This window comes from Ahaetulla prasina, chromosome 1 (genome assembly GCF_028640845.1).
Source record: "Ahaetulla prasina isolate Xishuangbanna chromosome 1, ASM2864084v1, whole genome shotgun sequence".
In the NCBI taxonomy this organism is placed as follows: domain Eukaryota; kingdom Metazoa; phylum Chordata; class Lepidosauria; order Squamata; family Colubridae; genus Ahaetulla; species Ahaetulla prasina.
In genome coordinates, this window is record NC_080539.1 from 375,433,321 (window position 1) to 375,455,021 (window position 21,701).

The 21,701-nt window shown below is 52.9% G+C and overlaps 1 protein-coding gene across 2 annotated transcripts; it reads right to left on the reverse strand.

Annotated features, from left to right (window-relative positions):
* Nucleotides 1–1,582: 1,582 nt before the first annotated feature.
* ABHD8 (abhydrolase domain containing 8) lies at nt 1,583–21,144 on the reverse strand. Of its 2 annotated transcripts, none has more exons than XM_058163675.1 (5): nt 21,075–21,144; nt 3,848–4,564; nt 3,163–3,333; nt 2,534–2,750; nt 1,583–1,749 (listed from the first exon to the last, which is right to left on the reverse strand). In XM_058163675.1, the coding sequence occupies exons 2-5, from the start codon at nt 4,546–4,548 to the stop codon at nt 1,594–1,596; spliced, it is 1,245 nt and encodes a 414-aa protein (XP_058019658.1). In that variant the 5' UTR covers nt 4,549–4,564; nt 21,075–21,144; the 3' UTR covers nt 1,583–1,593. The 2 variants fall into 2 exon arrangements, with proteins under 2 accessions (XP_058019658.1, XP_058019657.1); XM_058163674.1 differs by lacking the exon at nt 21,075–21,144 and adding an exon at nt 19,874–20,246.
* Between the last annotated feature and the right edge of the window lie 557 nt (nt 21,145–21,701).

The window sequence follows — 21,701 nt, forward strand, 5'->3', positions numbered from 1 at the left end:
GAGACCCTGATGGGGGCCTGACCCGATGCCGGGTGGGGGCTCTGCTCCTTCTGGACCGGACAGGCCCCCAGCAGGCAGCAGCTCCTGGGGGGGGGAGAGGAGGACCCCCAAATTAAACCAGGGTCTTTCCAAGAAGGTTCTCAGGATTTCCCCCACTGAAGCCAACCTGGCTGCCCTGATAGGCAGTGGGTCAGAACCGGGGCTTTGCTAGGCGGTCCTTGTGACCGCTTGAAGTTACGAGACCACGGAAAAGAGTGACTGAGAGGAGAAAGTTTTTCACACGGCCCTGGGAGCCTCCTCAGGGTCACGTGATCGAAACTAGGATGTTTGGCAACTGGCAAGGACTTGCGACGGTTGCAGCGTCCCCGGGGGGGGGGGGTTGGGCGATTCCCCCCTTTTGCGACCTTCTGACAAGCAAGTCAGAAGCCAGATTCGCTTAATAACGGCGTTACTCACTTAACAACTTCAGGAAGTTTGTAAAATGGGGTGAAACTCACCCGTCTCACTTAGCAAACAAATATTTTGGATTCAGTTGGGGTCGTAAGTTGAGGAACCGGCTGCATTTCTGCCCAAAGGGGAAGGGGTGGAGAAAAGCTCTGAGCCCCCGTGAAATTCCCAGCCTCCAGACTCCCTTCCGGAAAGAGGCCAAGGCCGAAGCGGAGATGGGGGAAGGAGCCCCCAAATGGCACCAAACTCTCCTGCTGGTGCCCGGCTGCCAACCCTCCAAGTTGAGAGCTGGCACCGTTTACCCTGCAATACCGTTGGGGGGGTAGATACAACTTTGCAAAGTTTATTTACAAACACCATGGGGGAGGGGCACAGGTGAGGGAGGGGGCAGGGGTCTGGACTCCCCCCCCCTTGGGCTGAACTCCAGCATCTCCCAAGTTGGAAAGAAGCAACATGGGGAGGGGGCGACAGCCTCTCCCCCCTCCGGTGTGTTCCAAGCACACTCAGTGCTAGCAATCTCTGGGTTGCAGCCCCCACTCCTTGGGGTAGGATGGGGGGGCAGAGGCCGGTGAAGGTTCTGACAAGACAAGTATGCAAGGGGTTGGAGCAACCTGGTTCCCGCTCTGCCCCCAGGCTGGGCTGCTGGGGGGCTTCGGCCCCACGTCCTCCTCTTCCACCAGCAGCGTGGGAGAATTCAGCCTGCAAATTCCCACAACCTCTTCAGACGCAGCTGCGGTGGGGCAGAAAATGTCAGCGGTCCAGGCGGGCACCCGTCCAGCGCCACCCATGCCCGCTCCGAGAGGGCACCCCAGCGGCCCAGTCAAGGCATCAGGAAGGAAGCCCCGGTATCCCTTTGCAGAGACTCCAGAGCCCATCATCCTGCTGCAAGAAGCAAAGCAGCTTCTGCCCGTCTGCCTCTCTTCTCTGCCTGAAGTTTTGGGGGTGCTGATCGTTGCTGGCCGCCGTCCTTCGGTTCTAGGGTTCCCCACATTCCAGCTACTTACCCCCCACCGGACTCCCAGGCAGGGAGACACAGCACCGTCTTCCCCATCCGTGACAACTCTCGGCGTCCGCCGTAAGAACCTCTCCTTGGGGCAGCCACCAAATGTGGCCCCGGGACCCTCAGAATGAACCCCCATCCACCAACTACTTCTTCCCCGCCGGGGGGCCCTCTTCAGAAGGGAGGGGCTCAGGCTCCCAGAGCAGGAACTCGTGCAGGAGGGTGTTGACCGTTTCCGGACACTCCAACATCACCATGTGGCTCCCTTCATCTATCACCTTCAGGAAGGCCAGCAGCAGGATCTGGGGGCAAAAAGGGCGGGGAGGGGGGTCAGTCAGGCGTGGCCTGCAGGTTGGGGAGGGGGCTTCAGGATCACCCCAGCTGTGTACGGGGCTGCTCTTCTCTCTGGGTGCATCCTGCATTCTCCCTTCAACTGCAGAGGACAACAGCTGTGTCTCTGGTGTGTGTGTGTGTGTGTTTCACTTGCGCCTTTGTGCAAACTCAAAGCACTGCTGCCTTTGTCTTGCCTACAACCCCCCCCCCAAGTGAGGCAGTTGGTACCCCCCTCTCGAGACTGGCATGCACCGCTCTGCAGCTCTGAACTGATGCAGCTTTTCTGACCCACAATCTGGAAGATGTGACCAACTGACAATCTGCCCCCCTCCCCAGTGAGATCTTGACTTCAATCAAATTTTAATGCTGAGGGGGGGGGAGATTGGGGAGGGTTCATGTGCTTCCTAGACAGATTGTCCAGATTGAACAAACTTCGCCTCCACCGAAATGGCACTCAGCCCCCCCCTCCTCCTGTGCCTTCCCATATCTGGGGGAACGTGGGTGCAATCAGGTGAACAGCACCTCTGCCTTCTTTGCAAGCCCCTCCCTCTCTCATAGGCCCCTCCCTTAATTTCCGTCCAGCCAATCTTGCTGCCCCTGGGCCCATCTGCCCCTCTGCTGCCCCTGACACCCCCTTCCTGGGCATCTCAACCGAGCAGCCTCCCAGGGCAGCAAAGGGGACCCTCCCCATTGAGACGCATCAGGGGCTCCCTGGGAGCTAAGGGGGTTCTGGGGGGGGGGAATATGACGTACCTCCGCCATGCGCTGGTCCTCCTCCACGGGCACAAACTTGTCATGCATGCCATGTACCAGCAACACGGGCACGGTCAGCTCGGCGTGGTAGACCTCGTCTCCCTCCGGCCAGTATTGCCCGCTCATCATGGCCCTCAGGACGAAGGAGGAGACGTTGAAGGCATTGCCCTCCTTCAGCAGCTGCTTCTCCTTGGCACCCTGGCGGGCAAAGCCGGCTCTGCCGGGGAGAAGGGCACAGGGTCAGCACGGTGGGCGGGGGGAGTCCAAGACCCTGCAATCTGGGGCTGGGCCAAGGAAGAAGGGGGACCCTGGCCTTCCCAGGAGGAGAGGGATGATTCAAGGCTGTCTGAGCCCCCAAACAGACGGGCAGGGCCCTGGAGGGTCCAGGGGGGAAAAGACACCAGGGGAGCCATGCGTGGCCCATGGGGGAGACCTGCCCCACTCATCCCACACCCCAGAGGCTCACTTGCGGAAACTCCAGGCCAGGCAGGGCGAGAGGGTGCCTGGGAATGGGAGCTGCTGCCGTCACCACCACCTTCAGGGCAGCCACGCAGGTCTGGTGGGCAGCCCAGTTGTGGCCGGGGAGGTCTGCCCACTCCGCCCCCCCGTGTGCCCCCCAGGAGGCTCACTTGAGGAAGCTCCAGGCCAGGCAGGGCGAGAGGCAGCGCAGCACGCAGGGGGGCATGTTGAAGATGGAGCAGAGGCTGGGCTCCAGGGCGGTGGGGCCCCCTCCGTTGACCATGATCACTTTGTGCACCAGATCCGGGTATTCGTGGGCCAGGAAGGTGCAGAAGGAGACCCTGAGACAAAGGACACGCAGGGCGGACAATGAGATGTGGCGAAGGTGGCATCTCCGTCCCTCGCAGGGAAGCGGAGAGCCTCCATGTTCAGAGGCACTCTACGCAAGTGGTCCTTGACTTCATTTAGGGACTGTTTGAAATTACAACGGGGCAGAAAAAAGAGACATAAGGCCGTTTTGCACATGTACAGCCACCGCAGCGTCCCCCACGGACATGGGATTAAAATTGGGATGCTCTTGCAGTGTCCTGGGGGGTCACGGGACCCCCTTTTGCAACCTTCTGATGAGCAAAATCAGTGGGGGAAGGCAGATTGGCTTAACAACCATGTAACTAACTTAACAACTGCATTGCTTTGCTTAATGACCGCAGCAAAAAAACCACTGTAAAATCAGAGGTAATGCACGTCATCGTCTTGTTTAGTGATGTAAATTCTGCTCCCGTTTCTGGTTGTAAGTCGAGGACTACCTGTCTGTAAGAAACCACCAGGAGAGCCCCCGGCCCCTTTCCCTCTTACCCGTAGGAGTGTCCAATCAGGATGTTCCTTTTCCTGGCGTATCGCTTGAAGAGGCTGCGCAGGTCTTCCGCCAAGGCGTAGAAAGTGTAGGCGGCCGCAATCTGGGGGGCAGAGCTGGCCCCGTGCCCAGCCAGGTCGGGGGCCACCACCTCGTAGCCCAGCTTGGTGAAGAAGTCCACCTGCTCCTTCCAGATGTCCGAAGAGCCGCCCACCCCGTGGATGAAGAAGAGCACCACGTCCCGGTGGGTCCCCTTGCAGCTGCTGATGTACTTGGTGCAGTCGATGTGCACCACTTTCTTGGGCTTCTGCCGGCGGCGTTTGAGCGCCGTGCCCCCGCCGGCTGTGGGGGTCCCTGTGGCCGGATTCGCATACGAGACCTCTGCCTCCGCCACGGTCTGGGCCTCGGCGCCGTTCTGCGGGATGTCTGGTTGCACCGCCTCGGCCAGGTTCTCAATGACCATCTGGCCGTTGCGGTACACGGCGATCCGGCGCTTGCAGTGCACGGCACCCGTCTTCTGGGGTTCCTCCTCCGTGCCGGGGGGCCGGGAGGGGGCCACGTGCTTCACCCGCAGGACCCGCCCAGGCTTGACCTCCACGAAGCTGTAGCCGTTGCTGGACTCCACAGGCTCCAGGGGCCCCACCACATTCGGCGCCTTGCCCAGCAGGCAGCAGAGGAGCCCATCAGCGATGCTGGTCAACATGGCGACTCCTGGAGTCCTGGGGAAAGAAGGGGTCAGGCAGATATGTTCCCTAGGGACATTGCATTCCAAAAGGAGATGCACAACAGCCCTGGCAGGTAGGCTCCTGATGCTGCTGTTAGGGCAGTTAGTGCCAGGCAGACAGAAGAGGCAGCAATGGAGAATATTTGTAGCTCAGGGTGGAAATGAGGAGCCCTCGGTGCTCTCTAAGCTTGCTTGTTTTCTTCCAGATGTTTCATGACCCAGCTAGGTAACCTCATCAGTGCCAGAAGGGAGCCGGGTTGCACAAACAAGACCACACTCCTTACTACTAGCATTGATGATGTTACCTAGTTGGGTCATGAAACATCTGCAAGAAAGCAACCAGCTTAGAGAGCAGCAAGCAGCCCTCAGGGGGCCATTGGCACCTTTGATGTCCCTGTGGGTGAGCCTCTGCTCTCAGGGGGGCCCTGGTGCCACCTGCCACTGGGCCCACCCTCCTCCTCCTCCTCCTCCTCCTCCCTCTTCAGCGGGTGCCTTCCCCATACAGGGAGTCCTTGACTTACAACAACAATTGAGCCCAATATTTGAGTTCCTAAGTGAGATATGTGTTAAGTGAATTCTGCCCCATTTTATGACTTTTCTTGCCGCAATTATGAAGTGAAGCACTGCAGTTGTTAAGTGAGTCACACATTAAGTGAATCTGGCTTCCCCATTGGCTTTGCTTGCCAGAAAGTCACAAAGTGGGATCAGGTGACCCCGGGAGACGGGCAGCGATCAGAAATACGAATCGGTTGCCAAACATCCGAATTTTGATCATGGGAACGTGGCGACACAGCAACGGCCGTAAGTGTGGAAAACGATCATAAACCACTTTATTCAGTGCCGTTTTAACTTTGAATGGTGGCTAAATGGAGGGTTGTAAGTGGAGGACTATCTGCACATGCAAAATGCCCAGGGGGTGTGTCAGCGAGATCCCGGCTCTTCTTCACAGCCAGAAGCTTGAATGGCTTTTGGGTCTCCAAAATGACCTCCCCACCCCCACCCCTGCCCCCCACCCCCTGCCCCCCACCCCCCCGGCTGCAGGCTCAGATCAGAAAGATGGCACCTGAACCACTCTCTCTTTCTCTCTTTCTTTCTCCATTCTCTCTCTCTCTCCTTCCTTCCTTTTCTTCCTTTCTTTTTCTTTCTCTCCCTCTCCCTTTCTCCCTTCTCTCTTTTTCTCTTACCTTATTTTATTTTATTTTATTTTATTTTATTTTATTTTATTTATTTATTTATTTATTTATTTATTTATTTATTTATTTATTTATTTATTTATTTATTTATTTATTTATTTATTTATTTATTTATTTATTATTTCAATTTTTATACCACCTTTCTCCCGAAGGACTCAGGGCGGTTTACAGCCAACTAAGAACAACAAATATAAAAATTAAAAACAAATTTAAAAGATTAATTTAAATAGGCTGAAAATTCTAAAAACTACTAAAAACCCCCATTAAAAACTATTAGGCCAGTCCTGCACGATGAAATAAAAGAGTCTTCAACTCATGCCGGAAGGCCCGGAGGCCAGGGAGTTGTCGGGCCTGAGGGAAGTTCGTTCCAGAGCAGGAGCCCCGCAGAGAAGGCCCTCCTGGGGTCGCCAGTCAACATGGTTTGGCTGATGGCACCCTGAGGAGACCCTCTCTGTGGGAGCGCACTGGTCGATGGGAGGCCACCGGTAGCAGCAGGCGGTCCCGTAAGTAACCCGGTCCTAAACCTTCTCTCTCACTCTTTATGATTTTCTTTTTCTTTCTCTTTCTTTCACTTTCTCTCTCTCTCCTTCCTTCCTTTTCTTCCTTTCTTTTTCTTTCTCTCCCTCTCCCTTTCTCCCTTCTCTCTTTCTCTCTTACCTTATTTATTTATTTATTTTATTTTATTTTATTTATTTATTTATTTATTTATTTATTTATTTATTTATATATTTATTTATTTATTTATTTATTTATTTATTTATTTATTTATTTATTATTTCAATTTTTATACCACCTTTCTCCCGAAGGACTCAGGGCGGTTTACAGCCAACTAAGAACAACAAATATAAAAATTAAAAACAAATTTAAAAGATTAATTTAAATAGGCTGAAAATTCTAAAAACTATTTAAAAACCCCATTAAAAAAACTATTAGGCCAGTCCTGCACGATGAAATAAAAGTCTTCAACTCATGCCGGAAGGCCGGAGGCCAGGGAGTTGTCGGGCCTGAGGGAAGTTCGTTCCAGAGCAGGAGCCCCGCAGAGAAGGCCCTCCTGGGGTCGCCAGTCAACATGGTTTGGCTGATGGCACCCTGAGGAGACCCTCTGTGGGAGCGCACTGGTCGATGGGAGGCCACCGGTAGCAGCAGGCGGTCCCGTAAGTAACCCGTCCTAAACCTTCTCTCACTCTTTATGATTTTCTTTTCTTTCTCTTTCTTTCTCTCTCTCTCTCTCCTTCCTTCCTTCCTTTTCTTCCTTTTCTTTCTCTCCCTCTCCCTCTCTCCCTTCTCTCTTCTCTCTTACCTTATTTATTTATTTATTTTATTTTATTTTATTTATTTATTTATTTATTTATTTATTTATTTATTTATTTATTTATTTATTTATTTATTTATTTATTTATTTATTTATTTATTTATTATTTCAACTTCTATATCACCCTTCTCCCGAAGGACTCAGGGCGGTTTACAGCCAACTAAGAACAACAAATATAAACATTAAAAACAAATTTAAAAGATTAATTTAAATAGGCTGAAAATTCTAAAAACTACTAAAAACCCCCATTAAAAACTATTAGGCCAGTCCTGCACGATGAAATAAAAGAGTCTTCAACTCATGCCGGAAGGCCCGGAGGCCAGGGAGTTGTCGAAGCCCGAGGGGAAGTTCGTTCCAGAGGGCTGGAGCCCCCGCAGAGAAGGCCCTCCCCCTGGGGGTCGCCAGTCAACATGGTTTGGCTGACGGCACCCTGAGGAGACCCTCTCTGTGGGAGCGCACTGGTCGATGGGAGGCCACCGGTAGCAGCAGGCGGTCCCGTAAGTAACCCGGTCCTAAACCTTCTCTCTCACTCTTTATGATTTTCTTTTTCTTTCTCTCTCTTTCTCTCTCTCTCTCTCCATTCTTTCTCTTTCTGGCTCTCTCTCTCTCTGCTGCCTCTTGTTTTTACCTAAAAAAACTGAGATGGCGGCCTGAGTGAATTGGGAATGGACTGGAGTGGGCGGAGAAGTGGGAGGGTTGCTGGAGGGCCCAGACCCCCTGCAGTCACCCACTTCCTGATCTTTGCAACTGAGGCCTTCTGTGTCCAGCAGCGCCAAGGCTGAGTTTGAGAAGCAGGCAGAGGGGGCGCCTCTCTTTCTGTCAGGTGGGGAGCACAATGCACCCAGTGACATAGGTGGGCATCACCTAGGCTGGGCCATCAGAGGGGACCCTACCTGAATCGTGGACTTTATGAAATTGTTAAAAATAGACTGATAACCAGAACATCTTTGCCAGTGGATTGCAATCACCCATAAATCAGTCAGTCCCAATCTCCTCATTGAAGTATTAGCGCCGCTTTGTAAAGCTTTAGTAAGGCCACACCTGGAATGCTGCAACCAATTTTTGTCACCACACTATAAAAAAGAGATTGAGACTCTAGAAAAAGTGCAGAGAAGAGCAACCAGGATGATGAGGGGACTGAAGACTAAACCATATGAAGAACGGTTGCAGGAACTGAGCCTGGCTAGTCTAGGGAAGAGAAGGACCCAGGGAGACAGAATAGCAGTCTTCCAATATTTGAGGGGCTGCCACAGAGATGAGGGGGTCAAGCTGTTTTCCAAAGCACCAGAAGGCCAGACAAAGAATAATGGATGGAAACTGAACAAGGAGAGATTCAACCTGGAAATAAAGAGAATTTTTTCTGACAGTGAGAAGAATCAACCCATGGAACAGAAGTTGCCTTCTGAAGTTGCTTCTTGCTTAAAAGTCTGTGCTGACCAATTGGCCCCCATCTTCACCCATATTTTCAATAAATCACTAGAGATGTGCTATGTTCCTTCTTGCTTCAAACGCTCTACCATCATCCCAGTGCCGAAGAAGCCCACCATCAAGGAACTAAATGACTACAGACCAGTTGCTCTAACATCTGTAGTCATGAAAACCTTTGAAAGGCTAGTGCTTTCCTACCTGAAAACCATCACGAATCCGCTTTTAGACCCCTTGCAATTTGCATACCGAGCAAATAGATCAACAGATGATGCTGTTAATATGGCTCTGCACTACATCCTACAACATCTTGAGTCTCCAAAGACCTATGCAAGGGTCCTTTTTGTAGACTTTAGTTCAGCATTCAATACCATCATTCCAGACATTCTTCTAACTAAGCTAAACCAGCTACAGGTACCGGAACAGACTTGTAAGTGGATCACAAGCTTCCTAACAAACAGGAAGCAGCAGGTGAAGCTAAGCAAGATCACATCAAATACCTGTACAATTAGCACAGGGCCCCCCCAAGGCTGTGTGCTCTCCCCACTTCTCTTCTCTCTGTATACCAATGACTGCATCTCCAATGATCCATTTGTTAAGCTACTGAAGTTCGCAGATGACACAACAGTGATTGGTCTCATTCGAGACAATGACGAATCCGCATATAGACGAGAGGTCGAAGGACTAGCCTTGTGGTGCAACCAAAACAATCTGGAACTGAACACACTCAAAACCGTAGAAATGGTGGTAGACTTTAGGAAAAACCCTTCCATACTTCCACCTCTCACAATACTTGACAACACAGTATCAACAGTAGAAACCTTCAAATTTCTGGGTTCTATCATATCGCAAGATCTCAAATGGACAGCTAACATCAAAAACATCATTAAAAAAGGACAACAAAGAATGTTCTTTCTGCGCCAACTCAGTAAGCTCAAACTGCCCAAGGAGCTGCTGATCCAATTCTACAGAGGAATTATTGAGTCTGTCATTTGCACCTCTATAACTGTCTGGTTCGGTTCTGCAACCCAACAAGAAAAACACAGACTTCAGAGGATAATTAGAACTGCAGAAAAAATAATTGCTACCAACTTGCCTTCCATTGAGGACCTGTATACTGCACGAATCAAGAAGAGGGCCGTGAAAATATTTGCAGATCCCTCGCATCCTGGACATAAACTGTTTCAACTCCTACCCTCAAAACGACGCTATAGAGCACTGCACACCAGAACAACTAGACACAAGAACAGTTTTTTCCCGAAGGCCATCACTCTGCTAAACAAATAATTCCCTCAACACTGTCAGACTATTTACTGAATCTGCACTACTATTAATCGTTTCATAGTTCCCATCACCAATCTCTTTCCACTTATGACTGTATGACTATAACTTGTTGCTGGCAATCCTTATGATTTATATTGATATATTGATCATCAATTGTGTTGTAAATGTTGTACCTTGATGAACGTATCTTTTCTTTTATGTACACTGAGAGCATATGCACCAAGACAAATTCCTTGTGTGTCCAATCACACTTGGCCAATAAAATTCTATTCTATTCTATTCTAAGTTGTGGGAGCTTCATCCCTGGAAGCTTTCAAGAAGAGACTGGACTGCCCTCTGTCAGAAATGATGCAGGGTCTCCTGCTTGAGTGGGGGGGGGGGATGGACTGGATGACCTACAAGGTCCCTTCCAACTCTGTTGGTCTGTAAGTCTAATCTGTAAGTAAGGCCGGCAGGAGCTCCCTTTGGCAGGCCAGCGAAACCCACCCCCACATGGCTGCCTCCAGCTATCCTGGAAGCTCCTGATTTAATTAGCAGTCCGTTAACCTAATTGGTGCCTGAAGGAGGAAGCCCCAGTAAAGCTGAGGGAGACTTTGGCTCCTGCTCTCTCTCAACCAGGAAAGGAGGGACAAAAATTCTCTTTGCACAAATAGGAACAGAATACAGACGGTCCTTGGCCTACAACTGTTTTTTTAGTGACCATTCGAGGTTACAATGAGACTAAAAAAAAGTGACCTATGACCGTTTTTCAGGCTTATGACCATTGCCGTATCCCTGTGGTCATATGATCAAAATTGAAATGATTGGCAACTGACTCCTACTTATGACGGTTACGTGATCCCCTCACAAGCAAAGTCAAGGGGGAAAACCAGATTCACTTAACAACCAACTTAATAGCCTAACCACTGCTGTGCTTCCCGTAAGCAAGAAAAGTCGAATAATGAGGCAAAACTCACATAGCCAATGTCTTACTTAACAACGTGAATTTCAGGCTCAATTGTGGTCGTAAGGCAGAGGACTGCCTCCAGCAGAGTTGAAAGACCTATCAGGATGGGGTCTGCAGCTCCCCTCCCCATCTGCCCGCTAGGAAAATTTAGGGCAGGGGTATCCAACCTTGGCAACTTTAAGACTTGTGGACCTCAACTCTCAGAATCCCCCAACCAGCCCCACTTGTAGATGAGTGGACTCCTCCTACTCACTTAAAAGGTCCACGTGTCCAATTCCCTGGAGGGGGTTTTAGCCCATGGATGGACACACCGACCCCCCCCCCCTTAATTCCCAGGGAGCTGCTGTCCGCCCAGACCCCTCCCTGTGAGATATAGGTGGGAGTGATTCCTCATGGTTTGGCTCTTACACACCCACGTACTCCTTCTTTGTGCCCTGCATTTACAGGTGTGAAAGAGGCAGCCGTTTTGTGATTGTGGCAAATCACAAGTGATGCCATGTTAGCAAAAGGACCAGAACGAGACCCGGTTTCCATGCCAACAGGATAAAGCCTTGAGAGAGCACCAGGACCGGCGCAGAGAGGATCAAACTGGGATTGGGAAGCAGATGGGAACTGTAGTCCTTGGGAGACATGCCCTCCAACCTCTTTGCTCCTTCTGGTCTCCAATTCAGCCAGCGAGGTTCGGGGTATGAGAGAGAGGCCTTGAAAGAGGGAAGGAGTTTGTTCCAGAGCAGAGGTCTCCAACCTTGGCAGCTTTAAGACTTGTGGACTTCAACTCACAGAATTCCTCAGCCAGTAAAGCTGGGAGTCAAAGTCCACAAGTCTTAAAGTTGCCAAGGTTGGAGACCCCTGTTTCAGAGAGTATCAGTGAAGGAGGCGAGCAAGTTCCTAGACCTCTTGAACCAGAGAAGTATCCTAAAAGGTTATCTTTGGCTCTCTCAGAGCAACCAGGCAGCTGATAGCTTCTCCCAGCTCTCTGGAGCTGTGGAGGGAGAGGGGCTTGGACCTGGGCAGGGAGAGGAAGGAGCAGAAGGGTAGAATCAAGATATCAGGTGTTAATAAAATGTTTGTGCTACTTTCTAAGGCCCTGGTAAGGTCACACGGAGTGGCTGTTTACCTTCCACCCCTTTGTAGAAAGTTAGCACCCACCCCTCTTCTAGAAGAATGAAATATTTTGAGAAATATTAAAAAGGCAGAATATTATATTTCTCTGGATGAGAAATGGAGAAACATATTCTTGGAAAGCAGCCCCCACCTTCCTTAACAGCCCACGGCAGATGTCAGCACTTAAGAGATAAATAGATGGCTAGCACTATTCATAAGCAGATACCCTCACCCAAGATCCAACAAAGGTAGGATTAGCACTCAGCCCACAATAGGAATTGCCCAAAGCCCCTTCACTGCGCCACCCCCAGCAAACTTCAACCAAACTTAGCTCAGACAAACATAACCCCTATATGGCCCCATGGGAATCTGACAACAGCCAATAGAATACATTTCTTGCACAGGAACAGGAAGCTCAAATGCAAAGCCCAAGGGAAGGTATAAAAACCCCTCACTCTCAATGTCAGGGTTCCAAGTAACACCCCCAACAAAAGAAGACTCTGAGGCTAGAAGTTCCTCAAAGTTCCATTTTATTAGAGATGTCATATTGGCACATCTGGGAAAACCCGAATCTGAAAGCTTCCATGTTTTCCCCACTCAAGGAAAGTCCAAATTCTGGCCCAACACCCACATGTCCATCACATGGTCCAACCAAAGTACCGTCCCATCTGGAGATGCCTCCCAGTCACACCCCTCCAGGTGCAGGGCAAGATGTCCTTGACTCCCTGAGAAAGGAATGTTATTATGACTATATATCACCCTTACTCCATACAATCCCACTTCCCAGTTTCCCACAGTAGGAAATGTGGCAGGCCTGAAGGCCCAAGGCAAAAGATGGCTATCAGGCCTGACACTAAACTCCATGTGGTCAGCTGCACCAGAATCACACCAGTTTGGTGGTTCTGCCTCATCAATAAATGGAGCTTCTTTCCAATCAGCCCCCATTATTTCTTCCAACACCTTCTTCTTTTCAAAGCCAATCACAAGTCTAACCTTTGAACCTTCCAGCAGGTGCCACGCTGGGTGGGATTTTGTGGGACGTGCCACGGAAGAGAATTCAGCGCTGGCAATATGGCTGCCCGTTGCCTCTGCCAACCCTGTCTCCCATCTGGGGCACCTTCTGATCCCAGCGGAAAATAGAACGGGCCCTCCCGAAATGCAGGAGACTATTGTTAAAAGAAAACAGAGTGGAAGAGGAAGAGGGGCGGATGCTGGTAACCATGGAGACCAGGGCAGGCTTGGGTACCATTCTCTCCGGCTGGAAGGAAGAAGTTGCCGATTGCGTAACCAGCTGGTTGAATCAGAAAGGGAGTGGGTGGAATAAGTCTCCCTCCCCATCCTTTTAGTGGTGGTGGGGGGCTTCAGACCCCATAAAGGAAAAACCTAGAGATTCCGAGGGGCCCTTGATGCTCTCTGAAGTGGGTGGTTTGCTTGCAGATGTTTGGTGTTTCATTCAAGTGACCTCATCCATGCCAGTTGGGTCATGAAACATCTGCAACAAAACAGCCAACCTCAGAGAACGCAAAGGACTCCACAACCCCCCCTCCCTTCTAGCACTGAAGAAGTTACCTAGTTGGGTCATGAAACACCTGCAAAAAAACTTGCTGAGTTTAGACAGCTCCAAATACCCACAGCTGTCCTCTTCCTCCTCCTGCAACCCACTCCCTTCTACCACTGATGACATTACCTAGCTGGGTCCTGAAACGTCTGCAAGAAAATAACCAAGCCCAGAGAGCACCAAGGACCTCGAAATTCAGCCCTGAGCCCCAAAGATTCTCCGGTCTCGGTACTTAAGAGGCTAATTAAGAAGCAAACGCTGCCATTAAATGTCACCTCCTGGCTAGGAGCCATTTGCATTCAGGGTCAGACTCATTCAAAGCTCCAGAGTGGCTCTTGTGCTTGTGGGTCTGGGATTCTGCTGGAGAAAGCCCCACCTTTCTTTCCCCCCTGCGTCAGGGTTCAATGGGGCTCTGAGGGTCTCCACCATGTGCAGCTTAGAGAAGCACCCACTGCATCCACCCCATGGCAAGTCCCCTTCCTGAAGGCCTCCCAGACGCCTCGGTGACCCAAATGGGAACAGGAGCAGCCCCGTTTCCTCACCCTTCTCCAGGCCTGGAAGGGGGCTGCAGCCGGGCAGCTTCCCGCTAGGAAACCCCCCACCCCACCCTGCAGGTTCCATCATTTTTCTCTCCCCTCCATCTTTTTCCAAGCAGCAAATAAAACTGGTGTCAGCAAAAGGAACCAGAACAGAGGCAGCCAGCTCTGGATCTCTCATGATGCTTTTCTTCTTCTTCGAGGGGCATCAGCAATAATGATTTCGTGCTTCTTTCTTACCCTCCCCTCTTTCCTCTTCCTGACCCCTCAAATATACTGGTGACCGCGAGCAAGTCTGCAGATGTTTCACACCCCTGCAAATCAACTTTTTAAAAAAAGAACTATGATTTGGGTACTGATAGTAATTTTATTTTATTTTTTATTATTTTTTGCCATTTTGAAATTTGCTCTGGGCCTCCCTCCAGAGTTAGATTTTTCTGCAACGGAGCAATATCCAATTTCAGTTCAGCTGCTGAAGGAAGGGCGAGAAACCGTTGCAATGCAGCCACCAGCTTTTTAGCAGATGTTTTCAAAACATTGGCTGTCTGGGGACGGCAGAAATGGCCTTCACTGGTTTCATGAAACTGGTAATTAAGTGCCAATAATCACCTGCATTGTTGTTATTACAAAACACAGGAGCATGGATCTATTAGGTGGAAGGAGTCAGCAAAGCCTAGGGCTTCCTTATAGAATTTAATAAGTGCCACTTTATAAAACCTTAATAAGGCCACACTTGGAATACGGCATCCAGGTTTGGTCACCACACTATAAAAAAGATGCTGAGACTCTAGAAAAAGTGCAGAGAAGAGCAACCAGGATGATGAGGGGACTGGAGGATAAAACATACAATGAACGATTGCAGGAACTGAACACGGCTAGTCTAGTGAAGAGAAGGACCAGGGGACACAAGATAGCAGTCTTCCAATATTTGGGGGGCTGCCACAGAGATGAGGGGGTCAAGCTGTTTTCCAAAGCACCAGAAGGCCAGACAAGGAATAACGGATGGAAACTGAACAAGGAGAGATTCAACCTGGAAATAAGGAGAAATTTTCTGATACTGAGAGCAATCCATCCACGGAAAAGAAGTTGCCTTCAGAAGTTGTGGGAGCTTCATCACTGGAAGCTTTGAAGAAGAGACTGGACTGCCATCTCTCAGAAATGGTGTAGGGTCTCCTGCTAGGGTGGGTTGGACTAGATGGTCCCTTTCAATCTGTAATCTGTTAATCTGTCATCTATAATCTGAACTGGGTCTGGCTAGCTAGTCTAAAGAAAAGAAGAATTGGGGGTGACAAACTAGCAGTGTTCCCATATTTGAGGGGCTGCCACGGAGAAGAGGGGGTCAAGCTGTTTTCCAAAGCACCAGAAGGTTTGAATAACTGAACTAATCAAGGAGAGAAGCAACCTGGAATTGAGGAGAATCTTCCCAACACTGAGGACAATTAACCAGTGGAACGACTTGCCTCCAGAAGTGGTGGATTCTCCATCACTGGAAGTTTTCAAGAAGACATTGGGCAGCCATTTGTCAGGAATGGTCGAGGGTCTCCTGCTTGGGCAGGGGGTTGAACTAGAAGACTTCCAGGGTCCCTTCCAACTCTGATATTTTGATATATTTTGATTTAAACACTGTTCCAGGCCTGCGGGGTGCCTGGGAGCAGACTCAGAAATGTTGGGGTGTCGGATCCCTGAAGGATAGAGAAGCTTTGCCATTATTTTGCCATCTGGAAAAGAGGCTCCTGGCAGTTTGAATTGGCAGCTCAGTTGCTCCTTAAATCCTAAGCGTGCAGAACCGCCTCACCCTCTGCAAAGCTGCTGCTCAAACCCTCCTTTGAAGAAGTAACACGGAGCCCAAGGACATTTTCACCCAGGACCTATCCTGGTGGTGGAGCCTTGCTCTCCCCAAAGCATCTGGTAGCCCTTACAAGGACCGAATTCAGGAGCCGGATGGAAGCCGCTGCAATTACAGCAGCCCCATTGATCCAGCCGCCCCGAGTATTCCCAGGTATCGATTTTGAGGCTGGAACGGTGGAACTCAAAACGTTAAATAAATCCTGCAGCTTTCCAACCACAGGGGGGTTGGAGAGAACGGGAGGGAGCCTGTCCTAAAAAGTCTCAGAGGAAGGTCAAACCCTCCTTGGACCGGAGTGCTTGCAAATCACACACTCCTCGGCCACACACAACGTCCTTAATGGCTTTGCAAGCAGCGGCATGTTTCAGAAGTGCAAATGGAAGTACGCTCGCTCGCAGGTGGTTTTCGGCAAGGGCTGCCCTGCATCACCCATCCTGCAGGGGTTCCGCACCTCCTGGGATCAGGGAGAAACGCTCCCCCTCTCAGCCCCTTCAGGGAAAAGCCCTTGGAGGGCTCCGGACTTCAACTCCCAGAATTCCCCAGCCCGCGATGGCGTTTGGATCTCCCTGGCCTAGGGAGGGGGGAGGTTCACCTCTAGGAGGAAAAAAACCTCTTTAAGGCAGGGTCCTGCCAGGGCTGACTCTCCTCCCGTGGCAGGAATGGGGGTTATTTGGCCAGGGGAGATCGAAAGGCCAGTCCCTCCATAGGATAGGTTAGGATAGGAGCCGGAAGAGACCTTGAAGGTCTTCTAGTCCAGCTCCCTGCTCAAGCACTTGTACCATTTCAGACAAATGGTTGTCCTGTCTCTTCTCAAAAACCTCCAGTGTTGGAGCCCCCACAACTTCTGGTAGCGAGCAGTTCCAATGATTAATCATACTCCCTGTTTCTAGGCTCCTTCTTTCTCCTTGGTTCGTCTCTATCCCTCGCTTCTTATCCTGCCTCCACTTTCCCCCTAAAAGCCCCCGTCAAATTCAGACTCCCGAGCCTTGCGCGTGTGTGTGTGTCTGTGTGTGTGTGTGTGTGTGTGCAGCGCCCCCTCCCCGTTTCCCCATCTCTTGAACGCTGGTTGAAGCAACCAAGGAAACCATTTTCCCTGACCTACATTTTCCTTGCGAATGCTGCCTTTATGTAACTGAATGTCAGCTGAAGGGGAGGGCTGTGCGAAGACAGAGGCAGAATCCGCTTGCAGGACCTGCCGCCCACCCGAGGGGCTGAGTTTGTGTTTGTGTGTCTTTTCCTCACCCCACAGCGACTTAAAGCAGGAGCATTCTCCCCCCCCCCACCTTGAGGCCTTCCCAGCTGGCAGTGAAGAGCAGGTGGGCCCTCCCTGCTCCACTGGCTTCGAAAGAAGCTGGCAAGGACACGGCAGGGTCAGACCCAGAGGCTCTCCTGCCCACAGCAGTGGTCAGCCTGATCCCCACCCCAGGAGCAGGACACGAAGGACTGGGCCGTCCCGTCCCCCCCTGCAGCCCTCTCCAGGCACTGGGATGGGGCACCAGATGGGCCCTTCAGGACTCTGAGCAACCTCTGCTTCCTGCTCTCCTGGGCTGGCAACTGCCCGGCCCTTCTACTCCCCTCGCTGCCCTGGAGGAGATGCTTCCTCTCCTTCCAGGCTTCACACACACACACACACACACACACACACACACACACCCCTTTCAAAAGGACCCACAAGAACCTCCCAGTGGGGTAGGCTGGGACTGGCAGAGGACTTTCCTGGTTGAGAATGAACCAGGTCTTCCCAGTCTTTGTCCAACACTTTCACACACACACACACACACACACACACACACACTCCTGTCCCATAGGAGAAGGCATGCAAAATATAAAATTGGATGGGTGCAGGGGAGAAGGGGGGGGGCACGAAGCAAGGTTTTGGGAACAGCAGAGTCCAGATCGGTGGGTGGGTGGCATCAACCACCAGGGGTCTCAGGCCTCGGCCATTTTAAGACTTGTGGCTCTGCTGGCTGGGGAGTTCTGGGAGTTGAAGTCCACACATCTGAAGGGCGCCAAAGCTGGAGCCCCCTGCTTTCACTGATCCTGATAGAAAGTGACAGGGCCCCTGGCAAGAAGACCCGGGCAGAGGCCTTTGGCCCGGTGCCAGGAGAACTGGGTGGCTAACCTGGAAGGCATCTGGGGGAGACTGGCAGGGGTTGGAGGGCCACGCAGGAGGCCGGGCGCCCCCTTTGTCCCACTTCTGGGCCCACAGAATACGATGCCCAGGCCTGAGGAGGGCTGCATCTGGGGCAGTGGTGAGCAGAGCCAGGCCCTCCCTCCTGAACCAGGCCCCCAACCTGCCAGGGTGGATGGATTGATTTCCCACGGAATTATTTTTACCAATAACTCAAGGCAACGAACATGCCCAACACATCTTCCTCCCCCTGTTTTCCCCACAACAACAACCCTGTGAGGTCGGTTGGGCTGAGAGAGCAGGACAGGCCCAAAGTCACCCCACAATAAGATGCAGCCTATAGATAGTCCTTGACTTACGACGGTTCACCTAGCAACTGTTCAAAGTTACAACAGCACCGGAAAAAAGTGACTTAGGACACTTTTTCCACACTTATGACCATTGCAGCATCCCCGTGGTTACGTGATTTACATTCAGGTGACAACTGACTCACATTTATGACGGTTGCAGTGTCCGGGGGGGTCATGTAATCCCCTTTTGTGACCTTCTGACAAGCAAAGTCAGTGGGGAAACCAGATTCACTTAACAACCGTGGCTCTTCTCCCAAAGGGGCTTCATGCCCCAAGCCGAAAGCAACGGGAACACTGCAGTTGGCACCCGCTGGGCACTCCTGCCATTTGCACTGGGGCAGAGCGGCCAACCCTGCACAATCTGTTCAGTGGCTGCCAGGCACCGTAAATTATGCAGGAGGCTTGAAGTTCACTCACATTCGGCAAGCCTCCCTCTCTCTCTCTCTCTCTCTCTCTCTCTCTCTCACACACACACACACACTCACACGCCCCCAGCAGTTGCCAAGGCTTCAGGCTCTTTAAGGACCTTAAGGACTAGAAACTTTATGTAAAGTATAAAATCGCAGGTTGCAAAGCCCAGCCCCCAGCTAAAACCAGGAGATTCCTCAGGCTGTTTTCTGCTTTGCCCTGAAACCCTCTAGGGATGGAGGGGAACACACACACACACACACACACACACTCTCACACACACACATCCCACAGAGGGCAGCTTTTCTACAGCTTCGCACAGGGAAGGAAATTCCTCCAGATTTTGAATTCAGATTTGCAGAAAATTTCCATTCCATTCTCTAGCTTCCAGACTTAAGCCCCCCCCCTTTTCTGTCCACAGTGCCCCATTCTGAACGGGGGCAGCTTTAGGTGCCCCTTTTAAGCCACGCAGCCAGGTGAGGGGAAAGCCTCCCCAGGACCCCAGAAATCCCCCCTCCCCGTGCAGGGCAGGAGTGGGAGGTCCCCTCTGGGGCTCTGCACCTAAGACAAGGCCTCCCCCATCCCCACGAATGGGGCGGAGGAGAGGAGCGGAGAGTCCCCCACCCGCAGCGGGGCCAAGGACAGGTCAGGGCCGGGCGCTCCTTATCCGCTGATCCGCTTAGCCAGCCTCGGAGGAGGCGAAGGAGGCCGCTGAGGTGGGGAGGGGGCGGTGAGTGGGTGGTCCTTCCGAAGGCTGCAACGCCCGGGGGTTCGACCCCCCGTTAGCCCAGCCGGGGCTCCGCTCGCCGAGGGACACCACAAGGCCAGTGGACGGGCGACGGATCTGAGCCGACTGTCCGTTCAGCACCCGCGGCCGAGGCGGCGGCGAAGCGGGACAGCCGGGATGGGGCGGGAGGTGGTTTCTTCCCGCAGCAGCCCCGCCAGCCCCGCCGCCTCCGCCTCCGCCAACCAAACCTTCCCGCCCCGGGGCGATGGGGGCGCACAGGGACCCCTCCTCCGGGCCGCCTCCGGGACCCCCGCGGGCATCGTCCCCCCCGGGCTCCGCAGTCGCCGCGAAGCCGGAGGGGCCTGCGGTCGCTCCGGCTGAGGGTCGGGTCGGGTCGGCGCGTCCCCCCGGGCGGGTCGCGAGTCGGGCTGCAAGTCGGGGAAGGGTCGGCATCTCTCCCGCGCTGCCAGTCCGCCGCCCTCACCTCTTGCTCCGCCGGTCGGTCCCTTCAGCGCAGCACCACCGGCCCGGTCCGCCCCCTCCCGGCGGTGGGGGTCGAGCGTGGGCGGGGGACCCTCCGGCCGGGCCGGCCGCTTGCGAGGGGTCTGGGGGCGGCGGCGGCTGGAGCTCTGCCCGCGTCTCGGCTCGGCCCCTCCGCAGCCATAGCAAACGCCCGCAAAGCCCTCCTGGCAGGGGGAGGGCCTGGGAGAGGAGGGGCGGGGGAGGGCGGCGCTTCCAGAACGCCTCCTTTTGCAAGCGGGCGCCCGCCGGGGATCGCCCAGCGCCGTCTTCGCAAGGCGCTCGGTCGGTCGGCTGAGAGCGGGAGTCCGGAGGGGAGAAACGGGCGAGGGTCCGGCGGTCTATGGGGGGCAAGGCCATTCGGATGCCCCCGACCGTCTCCCTTGCCCTTCCCGGGTCTGACTCCTTGTCCAGGGGCTGCCCAGAGCCCCTTCCAGCTGCCCCCCCCAGCTCTTTCCCCCGTGCATCTTCCAAAGCTGCCTCCACCCCTTTTTTCGCCAGGCCGGGAGGGGTTTGGGGCAGCGGGCTTGCTTGGATGGTGGGGCAGCTGCTGGGGAAGGGTCTCTTATCTTTCCCGGGGGGCAGCAGCGCCACCCGCGTGGCCAAGGGGGGGGCCGGGCCGTAGAGCAAAGCCAAGATCCCTCCGGTGTAAGGGGGCCGCGGGGAGATCCAAGTCGGCAGAAACGAAGCAAGCGGCGCGAGCAGGCGAGGTCAGGCGCATATTGGGCGGAAGGGGGGGCAGAGAAGCCTTGCCCCCCCCAATAGCGCCGCTTGTGTGGTGGGGACAAGGGGCTGCTGCTCCCCTTAGCCATTTCAGCACCGTGAACTTCAACGTTCAGAATTCCCCGGGAAGTCAGTTCTGAAACGGTGCATTTCACGGTAAAGGTCTGCCGTTTCTCCTCCTGGAGCGGCCCCCAACCCGATCCCGTCTCCTTTGTTTTCAGGGCATGGATTGGCCCCTTCCCCTTTCTGAAACTGCTGAAGAGACCCTAAAGCCCACTTCAATATGCTGAATGTTACTGGTGGCGGCGGGGGGGGGGGTGGGGGTAGTGCCCACCCCTTCTTTTCTCTTCCAACAACCCCCCCCCCTTTAAATGAGAAGACGGGAACTCTGCAGGGGAAGGGTCTTCGACCAAGGAGAAACCCCAGTTGCCCATCCCCCATACCTGTCCACCGATCCCCCACGTGTAATCGTGTGACCTCCGGGGTCCTCTTTGGAAAGAGACCCACGGGGAGGAGCGGAAGGGAAACGAACCCCACGCAACGGAGGGGTGAGAGGGGAGCCCCTGGGCCATTGTTTGTCCACCTGGGAAGCTGGAAGAAGGTTGGACTTCAACTCCCAGAAGTCTGTGCTGGCTGTGGAATTCTGGGAGTTGAAGTCCACACCTCAAGTCGACGAGAAAAAGGAAGCTTCTGGGCAGCTTTATCCGCCCAACTTCTGAATCTTTCAGACCGCTCCAAGAAACTCCACTTAAATGCACATTAAATGGGGGTCTAGCAGACGCCACGAATCTGCATGCGACCAGCCACAATATCGTTCCTGAAATAAACCAGAACATAGAACAGCAAAGTTGGAAGGGACCTTGGAGGTCTTCTAGTCCAGCCCCTTGCTTCCTTGCTCCTCCCCAGCTGGGGAAGGGATTTCAGATATGGGGAATGCAACCCCTCCCTCCTTCCCCCTACTTTGGGGCATGAGGTGAGCCCCTTGCCATGAGGTCCCCCTCCTTGCAGTCCGGTGGGCTGACTTGGCTGCTCCCACAAAATTCAGCCTTCTGGGCTTCATCAAGCCAGAT

What these genes read in the sequence shown, in the direction of transcription:
- ABHD8 (XM_058163675.1), bottom strand. Translation starts at nt 4,548, where the DNA reads ATGTTGACCAGCATCGCTGATGGGCTCCTCTGCTGCCTGCTGGGCAAG. An exon ending in CTGATTGGACACTCCTACGG is followed by an intron (nt 3,334 to 3,847) that starts GTAAGAGGGAAA and finishes CCTTTGTCTCAG; the next exon opens with GGTCTCCTTCTGCACCTTCC. An exon ending in AGGACCAGCGCATGGCGGAG is followed by an intron (nt 1,750 to 2,533) that starts GTACGTCATATT and finishes TTTTGCCCCCAG; the next exon opens with ATCCTGCTGCTGGCCTTCCT.